The 17,835-nt window shown below is 38.6% G+C and overlaps 1 protein-coding gene across 2 annotated transcripts in view; it reads right to left on the reverse strand.

Annotated features, from left to right (window-relative positions):
* Positions 1 to 17,835, reverse strand: part of PLPPR5 (phospholipid phosphatase related 5) — a 127,398-nt gene that overhangs the window by 70,295 nt on the left and 39,268 nt on the right. For both annotated transcript variants that reach the window (XM_043575648.1, XM_043575649.1), the window contains exons 2-3: positions 12,876 to 13,008; positions 8,348 to 8,598 (exon numbers count right to left, since the gene is read on the reverse strand). In XM_043575648.1, coding sequence (XP_043431583.1) covers positions 8,348 to 8,598; positions 12,876 to 13,008 — 384 coding nt within the window. The remainder of the gene's footprint in view (positions 1 to 8,347; positions 8,599 to 12,875; positions 13,009 to 17,835) is intronic.

A 17,835-nucleotide genomic window follows, 5' to 3' on the forward strand; every position in this document is an offset into this window, starting at 1 on the left:
CACTACCGCAAAAAAGGAAGCACAACACCCTCAGATCACTATGTGTTCTTGGGGAAACACATCTCATACCTATGAATATTGTTCTGGCCTATATACAAGATGATATGAAAAGCTGCCAGCTCTAAGTGGGGTCTGGAGAAGAAAAGGGCTCTACAACAAGTACAGGCTGTAGGGCAAGCAGCCCTGCTACTTGGACCACAGGATCCACAGGTTCTATGGTGCTTGAGATGTCTCGGCAGAAAGCATACAGTCCAGAGCTATGAGAATCACCGTGTTGGCTCCTGGAGCTCAGGAGCAAGGCCATGCCTTCTGCGGCAAAGCTTGATGCATCTTTTGAAAAATGGATGTGGGCGTGTTATTGGGCATGAAAGAGATGCAATGCTTGACCATACATGTAGAGCTCCCCATTGTTAAACTGGGTTCTGTTGGACCCCGTCAAAGTGATAGTGCCTACCACGGAGGTCTAATGAGCATTAAGCACCGCCAATGCTGGTTAGGTTATTATGTATCCAATTACTGTACATTGTAAAGAGGTAAAAGGTAACATAAAAGTTGTCATTTCAAAAGCAATTAAAGTTCTTTAGCATCTCAAATGGTGTGTAGAATGTAGGATATTAAAAATTAAGAATCATAAGAATAAAACATTCACTTACAATCAAAAGTACAATTAAAATCCAATAATCATGACCATTTATATTACTTTTAGGGTTTGAGCAATTTGGCTATCTGGAAAATAGGACATGGGACAGGAATTTATGGAGTACAGTTTTTCAACAACCTTCCTAATTCATATCATGTGATGTTCAATTAAAATCAATGGACTAGGGGTGCCTGGGTGGCTTAATTGGTTGAGCATCCAACTCTTGGTTTTGGCTCTGGTCATGATCTCATGGTTTGTGAGATCTGTACTGACAGCACAGAGCCTCCTTAGGATTCTCTCTCCCTCTCTCTCTTCCCCTCCCTTGCTCATGCTCTCTGTCTCTCTCTCCCTCTCTCTCTCTCTCTCTCTCTCAAAATAAATAAATAAACATTTTTAAAAAATCAATTGGCCAGTTTTCTTCATGACTGGGCATGTGGCTTCTTCCTTTTCACCGGGGCACATGCCAGGAAGTCGTGTGATATAAAAGACCAAATACTGGCTTTGGAGTCAATACTGGCCTGCATTGTATTTCTGGTTCTAGCAAATACTAGCTATATAACCTTGGGCAAGCTAATTAGCCTCTTGCATCTTCAGTTTTGTTACCTGTAGAATGAAGACAGCCATACTTTCATTCCAGCCACTGTGAAGACTAAGGCCTATAAAAAAAAAAGTACTTAGGATGAAGCTAGACTGTTACTTTCTCATAAATGGAAGCCGGAGGACTGAGGGCTGAAATCTAAGAGCAGGACACAGTACTAAACTCGGGCCCAGGGATTTGGCTAAGTTTAGCCAAAGCATCGAAGTAAGCGGTGACGGTGTGTAAACCCTGCAATGCATACAGGAGCACTGGTTGTGGGTCTAGGTCCGGCTTTCCTATTCCTGTGCTCTAAGAGAAAATGCTTAGGGATTCCCAACTACTCAAAGCTATACTCAGTCTGCCGTGGCTCAGGCTGATGGCAGCTCATGGCGCCCAAGCTCATTCCATTTCTCAGAAACTAGGAATTTCATTTCATCTCACTTCATTTCATCTGACTCTGGTCTCATCAGCACTGGGCTCTCAATTTTCAAATCCTTATTTCATATCTGAGATTCTTTGACAATCTCCTTATAACATTCCCTTTACTTTTAGTTTCTCTCCCTTTTAATTCCCTCTTTATGCTCTATCGGACCATTTTAAACTTCAGAAGGAGTTGATATCAGTATGTTCAGGCTTAATGCATTATAGGTATTCCATATATATTTATGGAATTGAATTAAGTAAAATAATTCGGAAGCACTGCCGTAATGTCAGTTTTCAACCCCGTCTTACTTATTAACCCAAATGTGAAGCCTCAGGTTGGTTTACAGTGACTTTCTGATTTATTCTTGCTAATCCTTAAATCCCATATATACTCCCCATCTGAGGTTTCCCCTCACTAGTTCCTAATTGTATCTGCTGTTTCTTGCTTGCTGTCTTTGCTTTCATTGTCCCCATCTCTGGAATGCCTCTTCTTTACCTATTCAAATCATATTCATCTTCAAGACCCAGGCCAAGTGCCACTTCCCACTGAAGCACTCCCCGATGGTACTTGTCCACGGTGATCTTTTCCTTCCTGGATACTGAATGGCTCTCACTGTCATCACCAGATACACTAACATTCATATTCCATCTAGAACTTTATTATGCACTATCTCTAGGGCAAACTTATCCAGTAGGCATGGAACTTAGATCCCAGATACTTGTAGGGACCAAAAAAACTGTTTTAATTTCCTTTAAAATCAGAAGGAAAAGTGAACATTCAGGTTGAAGAAAATATTTAATATATGTTATTTATTAATTTGTTTTTATAGCAATGAGGCTGTAAAGCATATACATATTTTCAATGGCAGAGGAGGTCCTGAAAACACAAGTGCCTAGGGCCTACAAAAGTCATAACACAGGGCTGACTCTGTCTTATATTGTCCTTTATGAGTAAGTCCTGTTTTCCTAAATAGAATGTGCTAGTGCTGCCAGAAATCTCGAACCTGGAGTTGGTGAACACCTAGGAAGCCCCAGACATATTAACGGAATTCTATGACATACTTTTCAATATTTCTAAGAGCTTAATAGAATAGTATATTTACCCACAAGAAGCCCACCCACAGGCACTAACTAAAATGTCAGTACTCTTTGCTGTTGGCCGGAACTGTATTAAGTCAGTTGGCAGCAATGGTGATCTCATGCTGCTTACTGGTTCTGATACATTGTGGAAGACACAGGAACTTCTGGGATGTGACTGGGGAACCAGAAACCATTATAAAGTGATGAGTCAATCCCAGAATACCCAGTTATAGTGGCACTTACAGAAGCCAGATAAAACTAAGGTAAAGATGCAGAGTATCCAGGCGTCTTTAATCATTTACTGCTTTATATTTAATAGCTGTATGTGTGCCATTTTAATAATTGTATGTGTACAATTTCAAAACAGCATTATTACATATTTTTTTTATCATGGGCCACTGTTTAATATCTAGGCCTACGCGTGCATGAGTGGCTCAGTTAGTTAGGCGTCTGACCTTGGCTCAGGTCATGATCTCACGGTTGGTGAGTTCGGCCCCGCATCCAGCTCTGGGCTGACAGCTCAGAGCCTGGAGCCTGTTTTGCATTCTGTGTCTGCCTCTATCTCTGCCCCTCCTCTGTTCGCATTCCCTCTTTCTCTCTCAAAAATAAACATTAAAAATTTTTTTAAAATAATATCTGGGCCTAAGTTGAGATGGGAAAGCATCATATTAGACAGAAGATTTAGAAATATAAAGTTCATAGAGGAGTGTGGTAGAAGAAGGTAAATTATAAAAGGGGGCCATGGTAACGAAAACATTGGAACTAAATGGGTACTTTGCAGATGTCTTTAGTAACCTCCCCATCCCCTATGACACTTGGTTGAAGGCTGACAGGAAAAAATTGTCCATCGATTAATACCAGTGGTCCCGGCAACAGTAGTCACAGTTAATAGTATAGCAGTCACTTTATGAGCGAGTGCCCACTAAATACCTTTTAATATATTATCTAGTAGACCACAGATTTGCTCATTTGAAATCTAGAGCACAGGGATCGTACACACTTCAGCGTTAAATTACTTCTGAGCAGGGAAGATTTAGAGGAATGGCCTTCTGATAGCAGCCAGATCTCATCAGTCACTGAAGGCAAATACATGAGGGCAGCCCAGAGCTTTACCTTCCACCCACTTTGATGTTTCGCCTTCAAACACAATCCCTGACCAGTCTCATGAAATCAAAGGCTGCAGGAAAACCGCCATGCATCCCCCAAATTCCTGTACCCACACTGAGGAGCTGTTCATGCCCCTACACAGATTAGGTAAAATATTACTAAACGAAGGGCAAACAGATACCAGTGTTTATTTAACCCTCATCTTGGCAGCCTGTGGCAGCCCATGTGCACATGCGACCTCATGAGATTATTATAAAAGGTGGCTGTGTGGGCAGCAAGAGCATGTAGATGCCAAAGACTGGACACCAACAAGGTGGGGGGGTAATGATACTTCAGAGCTTTCCACTAATATTCTGGGAAAAGACTGCACTGAGCTGTTTAATATCCACAAATTCCTCTTTTCCTAGTACATCAACTTCTTTACCGTCTGATTGTACTGCGCCTCCCATTTATAGGTGGAGTCTGTTTCTCTGCTCCCATCAATCTGGGCTGGCCTTGTGGATTTGCTTGGACCAACAGAGTTCAGAGATGGGGATGGTGAACAAGTTTTGGAGCATAAGCTTCAAGGTGCCCTGTAGCTCAGGTCTCTGCTCTCTTGGAAGGCTGCTCTCAGATTCTCTCAGAGAAAATCTCTTGAGAATGAGAGAGGACCAGCTATTGAGCTGTCCCAGCCCCATCTATCCCTAGCTGAACACAACACATGAGAGAAGCAAGGTTCTAAGGACCAGTAAAACCCACAGAATCCTGAGGACAGCAAATTCTTGTTTTGAAGGGTGGTTTGTTCACAACCAAAAATAATAACAGGCCAACAAGTGTAGCTGACCCCTTCCTTCCTTCCTTCCTTCCTTCCTTTCTTCCTTCCTTCCTTCCTTCCTCCCTCCCTCCCTCTTTCTTTCTTCCCTCTTTCCTTTCCTTTCTTCTTTCTTTCTTCCTCCCTCTCTTCCTCTCTCTCTTCCCTTCTTCATTTTCTTACTTTCCTTTTTTTCTTTCTTTCTTTCTTTCTTTCTTTCTTTCTTTCTTTCTTTCTTTCTTTCTTTTTTCAGAGAGTCAATATAAGGTCATAATTGGAAGTAACCTAAAGAGATCATTTTATGTCTTCCTGTCACTGATTTATAAGATCAACTGGAGAGTCATGAAACACTGTTTCTCATTCTCAACTTTGAAGTTCATTTTACAATTAGAAAAACTGCTCGCTTTATTTAAATATTATTCTAATGTGACTTAACACTGAATTATAAATGTAATGGTTGAGGGTTAAATAACCTTCAGAATGTTTTCCTGGGAAACCAACAACATTTGCAAAAATAGGCATAGGGATTTTTTTCCCTGAAAGTTCTCAGTAAAGCAAAAGAGAACAACTCTGTTATCAAATTATCCCCAAAAGCCTTAATTAAAGTCAAATGCTAAAGGAGACTTCAAGTTCCTTAATTTTATTTACTAATCCACAAAGAGAAACATCAGAAAAATATTTCTCAGTTCTTATTCATATACTTCATAATATGGCTTATTTATTTTTATTATGTATGTACATATGTTTATCACACTTACACAACATTAAACAAACATATATCTAAATACAGCAATTTAAGCCTGTTTCCACAGAAAATACTGATTATATGGCTATTTTCTCCTATATACCTACTCATCAAAATTCTGGCAAGCATTTCACGAGACTGTATTAGCTCAAAATACCCCGACACTTCTATTATAAAGTTTTCCCAAGGTGTCTCTAGTGAAACTGGGAAGAAATATATATGTATATGGGATCAAATATAACAGCAAAACCTGACTGTAATGCCTACATTTGCAGCAGGAGTTATATTCAGAGTTGCCATGGCAGCCACCCACACTCACATACTCATAAATGGGTGTAGGGAAGAGAGAAAAGGAGTTAGTAGAGAACAGAATCTATTGTTAAAAATACAGAGGTACCCTTCAATGTAATTACAAGTAGGAATCCTGACTTTTAGTCTGAACCACGTTTTAATGTTAGAAGGTTTCCAAGAGTTGCAGTGTTGTTAAATGTTTTTTTCTCTAAACATATCTACCATCTGAACCCTCAAACATAACCTTGATGGATGCTGAGATTATGTGGCAGCAGGAGGAAATTCAGCTGATCATGCATACGTTAGGGCTAGTATGATTCAGTGATTCCTTCTCTGGAATACTCGGAATCATTGTAGCCAGGAAAATGTGTGGTTCTATGGATCTGGACAAGTTACTTCACTTTCTGAGTGTCCTCATCTATAAAATGGGCATAATAATGCCACATACTTCAAGGAGTTTTTATGAGGATTCAAAAAATTAGTACCAATAATCAATCATTACCTAAATAGTAGTTCCAATAAATAAAGAATAAATTTTAAGACATCAGTAAGAATTAGTAATACATTAAATGAATTAGTAAAAGTGAAGCACTTGGTGCTTGACACATAACAAATTCTCAATGAATATTTTCTATAATAATAATAATTATATAATATACAGATAATTATGTATCTATTATATATATGTATATGTATGTATGTGTGTGTGTGTGTGTGTGTGTGTATATATATATATATCCAAGAAGTTGCTAAAATACATGCCAGCTGACTAGAGGCAAGGTAAGATATTAAGATTTCGCCAGTACTTAAAAAGATAATGCCTTGTCCTAAAAGCAATGCCTTTGAAAACACAATTTTGGCAGAACAAAAAGATCAAGTATTTACAATACTAGCACATTTGCCACCATTTGCAAATGCTGCTTATACAGCAAAATCTACCATCTATTAAGTGCTAAAATAATGTAACAGGATTTGTTTGGATTCAGAGAGTATTCTAGAATTTGTCTCAAGTCATTGGTTTGATCACATATGTATATGCAGGTACATTTGCAATTCATACTCAGATACAAATACCAGTGTCAGATTTAGACGTGATGACAATGAATGAAAAGTATTTTCTGACTTCTGATTCACTCAAGTTTTAAATCTGCATTTTAAGGCTGAATGCTTCATATTCTAAAAGAGGTGTAACATGTCATCAAGCAGGTTAGCATAGGAAAGAATATGCATGGATTAACAGATTTCATATCAAGTCTAGAAGTACCTAAGAATGGGAAACAGAAAGTAAAGCTGATGGAATAAAGAAATCAGGGGAAATTAAAGGAATGGAGTTGGGAGCACACCGAGAGGGGAAAAAGGGAGTTGTAACTAAAAAACTGTACAGAAGTCAGAAGACAGTGGAAGAGAAAATGGATAGGATGGGATTTGATCTTTTACTCTATAAAATCCTGTTTGATGGGATTTTTTAAAAAGTCCAGGCTGTGAGAGATAGAATTAGCTTGGCCTGAAAACTTTAGAGATGTTAAAATGCATACATTCATGGCCTCCAAAATTACCCTGCCACTGCGAATGTTATGTACAATGCTAAATTTCCCCTCCTAAATTGTTGCTTATTTAGTAATTTTATTTCTGATCTCAAGTAGAGGTGTCATGGGGTATTTTACTGCTTGGCTCTTTGTTTGTTTTTAGAGATAAGCAGACATGATTGCATTAAGAATATCAGAGATATTTCCATAATCAAATACCTCTTTGAGGGTAAAAATAAGTCTGAGTTTTTTCAAGTCATTAGCAGTGATAAAATTTGGTTTCAAATTTTGTTTGTGACCTCCTGTCAATGAGCTAAAATCAGAAGAAAGTAGCTATGGGCACCATTAGAAAGGAGAACCCCAGAAGGCATTTAAATTCTCTGAACCTCATACTGTAGCCGTGGAAAAGCCTACAGAGCACGCTTTCTGGAGCCCAGCTCCATAGCTGCAAGGCAGATCATGGTGATGGAAGAAAAGGCTGATGGCAGGAATGCAGGGGCCAAGAGCTACCTGCCAAGGTTCCCCTTGTTTCTGCTCCTGCGTCTCAGTAAAGCACTCGACCATCACCACTTACTTCCACCTAGAGGTCCCGGATAGCTACACCAGGGGCCTGGCTCTCACTACTAAAATGAGGGCAAAGACTCAAGAATAAAGGAAAAAATAATTTATAAGGACATTTTGGCTAGTTCTGTGAGAAAATATTAAAACACTGGTTGAGATATTATGATGATATAGTTACCAATAGTGAAACAAAAAAATCTTTCTAAAAAAAGAGTGCTCCCTTCCCCACCACCACCAGAGAATATTAGAGCTTGAGTAGGCAGCTGAGAGGCCTGGGTAGTTTTCTTAATTGGGCTATTGCAAGATTATGGGGACTGCTATGGGACAAATTTGTTTCCATTAAACCCTATTTAACATAAAGACAAACATATTCTCAAATAGAAATGCTAATGGCTATATTTTTTAATGCAACCACTACCCACACATAATCTCATGAGAGTCAACTGACTTAATTTTATCCACAGTACAAACAGCTATTATTAAAAATAAATTAAATGGCCTACAGAAAGCTGTTAATGTGACTTCCATTATGTCAGAGAAAAATAATTTCTTCATTGGGAGAATTAACAGAAGGACAGACTAAGACTGGTTAATAATCCTTACTTACTGTCAGATACATAGCTGCATAGACACTGAGAGCCGCTTCTTTGGATGGAAACGTTTTCCTTGCTCTCATGATGAGATCTGGGTTGCCTGTGCAGGCCTCTTCCCCGCTGATGAACTGTGTATACTGCTGACATCCAAGTGCTGTATAGTTGGGCTTACACAGGGCAAGAAAATGTGGAGCCAGATTCCCGGTAACTACTTGCCCAGCATTTACAAAGATATCTGTAGCAAATAGCCCAAATGTATAAATACCTGAGGAAGAAAACAAACCATTTTAACTCTTTGGGGTTTTGTTTTTGTTTCTGTTTTGTTTTGTTTTTGTATTTCAGTTTACAATAAACCAACATGGAAATATTTTAGAAACTATAAAATACACTTACAAACATATGGTTCCCTCCACTTCCACTTCTCTCCAGTTCTTTGCTTTCTGGAGTGGTGGGAGAGCTAAATTATTTAACATATTGAGCTGTCTACCACTGGCTACAGTTTTATGCATGGCAGGTTTATAAGATAAAAGAAGAAGATATATTCTAACACTGTGTTTGGATAATGTGATTTTTAAAAAGGAGACACGTTTCTCTGGAGAGGGCTCAGTCTCTCACCTTCAACTAATGTTAGCAATCTTTATTTTTCCCTATTTTGAAAATATTTCGCACCTTACAAACATAAAGCAAAGCAGTTGTCTCCCTTTGATTATGCCTCTTAAACCCATTCGGACTGATATTAACTCTGCTGGAGATGCCATTTCGCAGTAAAATCCAACACCATTAGTTTTCATTTAAATGTCATGGATAATCTTAAGTAAAGAAGAATGTTTCAGATTAATCTCTACACTGCTTTCACAAAAACATCTTAAAAAGCCACTTAACAGCTAGTAACTTAGTCCCACCTTCTCTTTTATGGTTGGAATTTAGTTTATCAAATTTTGGGCAATTTAGTAAATAATAATGCAAACAAAATTATAATTTTTCAATTATCTTCACAGCATTAAAATTTATTTGCTTTGGTTATCTGAAGGTATAAAATTAAGTATCTACAGAATTTTTGTCCCCTTTTGTGAGAACTTGACAATTTATTCAAATTAAAAAATATTCCACATTCAATGCCATTGGTCATTAGAACCAAAACTTATTTTTCTCCTCAGGTAGCATAGGCAAAATACATTCCTTGGCATCGTTTTCAATTAAACTTACAGCTACAGCCTTTGAGGATGTGGTACCAATGTGAAGAGATTTATTCTTTTATAATTTGGGGAAATAAAATTCCATCAGGTATTTTAAAATTATACCAAAAGACTATTTCCCAAACAGTTCACTTATTAAAAAGCCATATAGTTCTATTATAATAATCAGACAGCTTTCTTCTTAGTTCTACATTTCAGGATTGTTTGTTTGCTAAATCTTTACATAATCATGGGCTGTTGTGTAGGAAGTCACCAGGAAAGTTGTGCAGGATCAAATAATTTTCCAGTATCAGATGCATGGCTATCCTTTTAATTTTTGAAATATTATATAAGATTATAAAAGGCTCATGCACACAAATGTGCACATAGCAAACTCTATGTGTATACAAATGGCAATGAGACAAGACCTTAGTTCTCCCTTTGTCTAAAAATTCTAAAAGCAAATAATAAAAAGCTTTTTCTTTACATCTTCCCAGCATTTCATGAGTCATACAAGTAAATGTTAGCAAAAGAAGAAATTTAGGAGAAGCAGAGAAATGAAAGAAAATGGAATTCAATAAAATGTTAATGCACATAAACTCTCCTTCCAACCATCATGGCCCAGCATGGAAATCTAAATGGTAAGTCTTCATCTCTACTCCCTTGGAATCTAGGCTAAGATGTACTCATTTTATTTAACCAAACCATTCTCTTTATCTGCTGTTTTCCTGTTTAAAGGAAAGTTTTCCTGTTTAAAGTAGAGAAAAGTATTTGATACAGATATGGAAATGTCTCTTCATGCTTGCAAAGTTCCCAAATGTGCTTTTGAATTAAAATATTCAGTGCATCAGGCCCAAGACCAGTATTGTAGTTGACTATAAAGATACTTTAAAGTGAGATCCCATGAGAGTATCCACTGTGCTGATCGCCAGAATAAAATTTGTACAAAGAACAATGCCCTGGGGCACCTGGGTGGTTCAGTTGGTTGAGCCGCTGATTTTTAATTTCAGCTCAGGTCATGATCACAAGGTTGTGGGATTGAGCCCCACATCAGGCTCTATGTTAAGCGTGGGACCTGCTTAAGATTCTCTCTCTCTTTCTCTCTCTCTCTCTCTCTCTCTCTCTCTCTCTCTCTCTCTCTCCCTCTCTCCCCTGCTCATGCTCTCTCTATAAAAATAAATCAAATCAAATCAAATCAAATCATACTTAAAAAAAAGAATGATGGGGCGCCTGGGTGGCGCAGTCGGTTAAGCGTCCGACTTCAGCTCAGGTCACGGTCTCGCGGTCCGTGAGTTCGAGCCCCGCGTCGGGCTCTGGGCTGATGGCTCAGAGCCTGGAGCCTGTTTCCGATTCTGTGTCTCCCTCTCTCTCTGCCCCTCCCCTGTTCATGCTCTGTCTCTCTCTGTCCCAAAAATAAATAAACGTTGAAAAAAAAAAAAAGAATGATGCCCTATGATGCAGTAATATTTTGCTTATAAACTTCCCATTATAACAAACTGGAAACATCCAAATCATAATGAACAAGGGAAAAGAAACAAATAAAGCAATCCTAAATATTTCATAAAATCATATAATAAGAAACATACAGAGATTTAAATCATGCTTTACTGTGTACAGTCTTTCAAATATGCTTTACTGTATATATTCCTTAGTAATATGTGTGCAAATGCTGAAAAATATTTACTTAAGTAGGGATAATAAAATTTGCTTTAACAGTATTTTGGACAGTGTCAATTTCATCATTTTTAGTTTGGAGTATATTATTGCTTATTTTGTTATTAAATGTCTCTCATGCAAAGATAAACGAGTCAAGAACATAGTATTGATGCATGCAAAAAAAATAACTGTAAAGTTTCATAGAAAAGTTATCACTTAGTATAAATGAGGGCTCTGGAGATGTATAACTTTATGGCAATAAAAAGAACAGTCTTAGATATGAAAACCTCCCATCTTTAGAGAGATTCATAGGCATGATGACATTTGATTAGTCTTTAAGTAGGATTATATATAGCTTTGCTTATCTGTGCATAATATCTCCAAAGTCTTCATCTTGATCCCACTGCTATGAGAAGTATATTGAAGGGCACACTATCCTTAATCTTAATCTAAATACAGATCAGAATTTATCTTAAACTTTATCTAGTATAGTATATACAGAAATACTTTTTAACCTGATAAATACAAGAAATAATAATTTATATTAAACTTTACTGTGTCAGTTAAAAATTTGTCTTGGCAAAATTTCTACTGAATTGAAATGATCTGCAATAACTTATCAATACTTATATGTATTAGTGCTAGAATTTCAGACTGAAGGTTAACATCATCAATAAATGCTTTTTAATTTTTTTTATATTTTTTTAACTTTAACCCCAGTATAGTTAACATACAATGTTATGTTAGTTTCAGGTGTCCAATATAGTGATAATAAATCTTTCCCTCTAATAAAATCACCAGTGCATTTTTGTTGACATTTAAAAAAAAAAGCTCAGAGGTAATGCAACATGGAGAGCTACACATGGTAATTAAAAATACAACGTATGTTTTCTTATTATTTTTTTAATGTTTATTTTTTATTTTTGAGAGAGAGAGAGTGCATGTGTGGAGGGGGGGGCGGTGAGGGAGCGTGGTGCAGAGAGAGAGAGAGAAGGAGAGAGATCCAAAGCAGAAACTATACTGAAAGCAGAGAGATGCATGCGGGGCTCGAACTCCAACTCACCAACCGTGAGATCACGACCTGAGCCAAAGATGGACACGTAACCAACCAACTGAATCACCCAGGAGCACCAAGGTGTCTTTCTTAGGTTTATGTATTTATTTTGAGACAGAGGGAAAGAGAGAGAATCCCAAGCAGGCTCCACATTCAGCATGGAGCCTGAGGCAGGGCTCAGTCTCACAACTGGGAGAACATGACCTGAGCTGAAATCAAAAGTCGGACACTAACTGACTGATCCACCCAGGCGCGCTACCCAACATATCTTTTATTTGCCAATCTATTTTTCTTGTCTTTCATGATGCTCAGCAATATGACTAGATTATCATTTCTCTTTAAGCATTGTTTCTGAAGTTTCCTAAGCCCAGTAAATAATTTCTTTTAATTATATAATTTTTAGTTTCTTAAAGAATATGAAAACATCCAAGTGTGGTGTTCTTTTTTCTTTAAAATAATATGGAAATGACACCTGAAGTAGAGTCATACAATATGAGAGAACGTCATATGCAATATTATTTTTAAAATCAAACTGAAACATTTCAAATAAAATATAATCCAATATTTGCATAGGGCTAAAATGCTGATCATTTTAAGGGTTAGCTTATACATAAACATGGTTTCGGCAACAATAAAAATAATTCAATGAACACATACCCAGAAATCGTACAGTTCGCCGCACCAGTGGGTTTATATAGCAACAATCTCCAGTTAAAATAGTTTTCTCCTGGTTTTCAAAGTCCCGTGTGGCTAGTTGTAGGCAAAACACAGCAGTTTCTCCAACTATTATCTTGCAAGGAAATAAAAGGTTAAAGAACATTAGAATTTAACAAGTATACTGTAGAATAATCTTATTTTTAAAAAATGCAGAAAAGTAACTCCTTTGAGTGGTAACAATCTCAATATAAAACTGAATCATATTTGCTTAACTAAACTCTTTTATTAGAACTTTATATACACAAGCCATCTTTCTCTTAATTCAAGAGAGTATTAAACCGATAAATTATGAATACAAATGGACCATACCATTTTTGTCTTCTAAAAGACTTCATTAACACACACACACACACACACACACACAGGATCTTTGCTTTAAGGACACACTCATTTATTTTTGGTATGTAAATGAATTCCATGTTTTATTTTTAAGTGATTATGTCTTGTTTAAATTTGTCACTGCCAAAGAAATCACAATGATTTTCTGTGAAAAATATTCTTGAAAGGATTGGATAAAGACATCCTAAGGTAAAATTATATTAATACTTTTATAACAAGAAAAAAATCAATTCACATGTGTTTGGCCTTGAGATTATCCTTCACCAAAATCTCATTATTCTATTCTGAGACAGTATTAAAAATTATAGTCATTAATATATTCTTTATACTTTAGTATATGTGTCATTATAATCTTCATAAAAAAACATTAAACAGAAATATTATCATACTTCTTTTATAATTGAAAAAAACAAGATTTGGAACTCAAATGAATTGCCCAAAGCCACAGAGCCAGTAAGGAGAAAAATTGGGTTCTGGTATAGATTCTTTGCTCTACGATGCTGATTTATTAAAGGACCTGCTAATTTATTAAAGAAGCTGCCTATTTTCCATTGGTGTTTATACCATTTGCAGTGGCCTGTAAAATCACCCAGAAAGGTATTAAAGCCTGTGTTATTACTCCATTTTATGGGTGAGGAAATGAAGGCTTAGGGATGTTAAATAATTTGCACCCCATCAGGCCAATCAGAGGCTAAGCAGAAATTGCTGACTCAGCTCCAGATCTTTTGATGCTGTGTGTGTGTGTGTGTGTGTGTGTGTGTGTGTGTGTGTGTTAGAGAGCATGCACATATGAGCAGGGGAGGAGCAGAGAGAGACAGAGGTAGAGAGAGAATCCCAAGTAGGCTCCACGCTGTCAGCACAGAGCCCGATGCAGGACTTGATTCCACCAACTGTGAGACCATGACTTGAGCAGAAATCAAGAGTCAGACACTGAGTCACCCAGGGGCCCCTTGACTTTACTTAACACTATGGTCAACAACACTAGAAATGTGATTAAGAGAAAAGAAACTGGAGCCAATTGTATGTTCCTTCATTTGTTATTGTCAAGGTTAGTTTTCAGTACATCTTGTCTAGGGTAAGTAAAGGTAATATATGAGAAGTCCCTGATATCTTCTGGAAAAATGCTTTTGAGGTCTTGATGAAAAGTAATATCTGTAATTACAAGATATTCAAAATTACAGGTGAGAGATAAAGAAGGAAGTCATAGGAGATTACATGTTGGACCTAATTCTACCCCAATATAAGTACTTATAAAGCATTTCTTAATTTTTCTTCTTTCTAACTTTTCCTGTTTTCTTACTATATCTCTTCTTCCAAGGAGGTCAGGGTTCAAGGTTAAATCAGGGATTGAGCTGAATTATATTAAAGGAATCTAGTCTTGCTTATCTGGTAAGCCTGGATTGAATTAGGAAAAAGACTGGAGTTTATAGCCTTGCAAATTCCGAAATTTTTAACTTTGGTAAAGTAGAGCAGGTGTGTGATGAAATGGTTCATCCGGCCTAAAGAGCCACAAGAGGTATTTTCTATGGGTTCCTTAGCTGCCACCAGAGTCCTAGGAGAAACTGACAAATAGACAAGCTGTGTGCCTGACATCTTCTTATCTTCCTTTCTGAATCACTCTTCTGCTGCCCTTTGAAAGAAGTTACTTTCTGAGTTTTCAGTTTCAGCTTCTTTCAGGTGTGTTTTGCCCTAGAATGCTCCAGACTTTAAGAACCTATCATCTACTCCACATCATGTGCTGCCCAGCTCCCTGCTGGATTCTGTCCTCTCAGATGTTTTTCCTCACAGCAGGTATCAGTGGGGTCTCCACCACCAGGCTGGCTCTACCCCCTAGTACACTGACCCCCTCCAACGAGGTCTGTTAATACACAAAACTCCCCAGAATGTAATAGATACCCAATAATTCTTACTAAATGCATGCATAAATTTCATCCTCATTAGATCAGAAAGTCTCAGTTAGCCTCTGACCTTCTGCCTGATTCCCAATAACCAACTTCTGCCTCAGTGCTGTGATGAAGGCTCTACCCTACAGCTTAGTTCCTTCCTATGATCAGATCCTTCATGCTCAGGCCCTGACTTGATAACTCGTTCGGTCACCAGGTTCCTACTGGACGAAGAGCTGCCTTGTCTGGGCCCCTCCTCCCAGGGCTACACTTCCCAGTTTTCCTAATGCTAACCCCTTGCCTGGTTGCATGTCAGCACATCGTGCACTTCCGAATTTCCTATTTGTGTCTTCAGCATATCTGCCAAAATGCTGTCTCAGTCAATATTGTTTGGCTGCTACTAAAAGAAACTCTTTCAAACTGGATTAAGCAAAACTGAGAATTTACTCTAGGGTTGGAAAGTTATCTCAGAACTCAAGGGATGGGGCTCAGGATTAGGTCCAGGAATGGAAATTCCTCAGGAGTCCAGGCAACTATTCTCCTAGCCTCCCTCCCTGTCTCTGGAGTCACACTGCCTCTTACCTCAGCTCTTCTCCCAGTGCCTGACTCATTCTTTCTGCAAGCCAGTTCTCCTTACTTCCTAGCATATATGATGGCCCCAACGGTTTCCAAGAGCCCTGTTTTGAACATATCAGCTTAGTTTAGGGAAAGTTCAACTAATTAGATTTACTGAACCCCAACTCCAAATTCTAAGAAGGGGGTCAGCTTGGGATGGGTGTTTCTTCTCAAACAATTAACCAAAGTTAAGAAGATGTGTCACGGTGTATGAAAACTGCCTCTGTGGGTAGAAAGCATAGTTCTCAAAAAAAAAAAGAAAAAAGAAAAAAAGGAGTTGCAGTGATGTCTACTTCAATTCTTATCCATCACATCTTGCTGGACTTCACCCCATGATAGTTCTTGCTCTAGACTCGCCCCTTCCACCATGTTCTCTGGATACTGTGTTCTGTGTGCCTACAAGGACTTCATTTCATCAAACAGAGGTGCCTAGACCCCAGTGTCTGCTTTCCTCCAGTGGGTGTGTCTACTTCACATGCTCTAGCTCTGCCCCCTTCCTTATGATACCTGTGGAACTCCTCATCCAAATCATATTCTCTCTTAACCGCCCCCCATGCCAATTTCCTTAGTCAAAGCTCCCACTGTTTACTACTATCAGACAAATTCATGTAATGAAAAGAAAACAAGTTTTATTAGAATTAATACTTAGATGCCTTCTGAGGTAAAAACTTAGTGCTTCTCACTGCTATTTAAAGAAAGTTTTATAATCTACTTGGGTGGACACAAATGAAATAACTAATAATGGTACAAGCCTGAGTTTTAACTAATTTGGACAATAACCACCAGTAGCACATTAAGGAAGAAATGTTACTGAGTCACTGAGGGCATGCGAGGTGGTAGTGAAATGTGCCACTCAGATTCTCCTCCTGCAGGGAGGCTTTCCGGCACAGGGGCCCGGCTGCTGCTCCACTATGGCCGCACTTCCTGCAGGCTCCTCCTAGCAAATGGCTAAGTAGGCGTGGTGGAGGTATGCAGGAAAGCCTATTCCTCAGATGTGGGATACCTCCAGTTGGCAATTTTGGTTTGAAAACTGCCTATCAGCCTGGCTGAGTCTTTCCTGAAACTGTGCTGTATTCTGAGGTGCTTGCCACCCAATTCTCCTCCCCCCCACCCCCACTTTCTTTCACAGGGGTCACACCTCCATCATAGTCTGAAGGCTCTCCCAGCCTTCTCTGGCCTACCTCTCCCCAAACGTTTATCTTCTATAGGTGTTTCCCCTGACAAATCTGTTGTGCATCTCATCACCGGTGGGGCCTGCTTCTAGGAGAATTCAAATTAACATACCATCAAAGAAAGGCAGGTGTAATTCTGATCACTCCTTTTGTTTTTTAATTTTTTTTAACGTTTATTTATTTTTGAGACAGAGAGAGACAGAGCATGAACGGGGGAGGGGCAGAGAGAGAGGGAGACACAGAATCGGAAGAAGGCTCCAGGCTCTGAGCCATCAGCCCAGAGCCCGACGCGGGGCTCGAACTCACGGACCGCGAGATTGTGACCTGAGCTGAAGTCGGACGCCCAACCGACTGAGCCACCCAGGCGCCCCATAATCCTGATTGCTCTTAAAGAAAGGGTGGACAAAAAAAAAAAATTAAAAAAAAAAAAAAAAAAAAAAAGAAGGGGCGCCTGGGTGGCGCAGTCGGTTAAGCGTCCGACTTCAGCCAGGTCACGATCTCGCGGTCCGTGAGTTCGAGCCCCGCGTCGGTCTCTGGGCTGATGGCTCAGAGCCTGGAGCCTGTTTCCGATTCTGTGTCTCCCTCTCTCTCCGCCCCTCCCCCGTTCATGCTCTGTCTCTCTCTGTCCCCAAAATAAATAAACGTTGAAAAAAAAAATTTAAAAAAAAAAAAAAAAAAAAAGAAAGGGTGGACAGATGTTACCTGATAGATGAAGAGGATTTAGACACAAGCCTAACCAGTAAGGCAGTGTTAGAAGAAGCATGAAAGTAGCCCCTCCTAGTAGCTCTCAACATGGCCTGGACAGAAGCTAGAGAAGACTGAGTCTGCCTTGAGGACAAAAGGTCTCATCAGTAAATTACAAACCTAAATTCTATGTTCCCTGGTATTTTA

This window comes from Prionailurus bengalensis, chromosome C1 (assembly GCF_016509475.1).
Source record: "Prionailurus bengalensis isolate Pbe53 chromosome C1, Fcat_Pben_1.1_paternal_pri, whole genome shotgun sequence".
Classification (NCBI taxonomy): domain Eukaryota; kingdom Metazoa; phylum Chordata; class Mammalia; order Carnivora; family Felidae; genus Prionailurus; species Prionailurus bengalensis.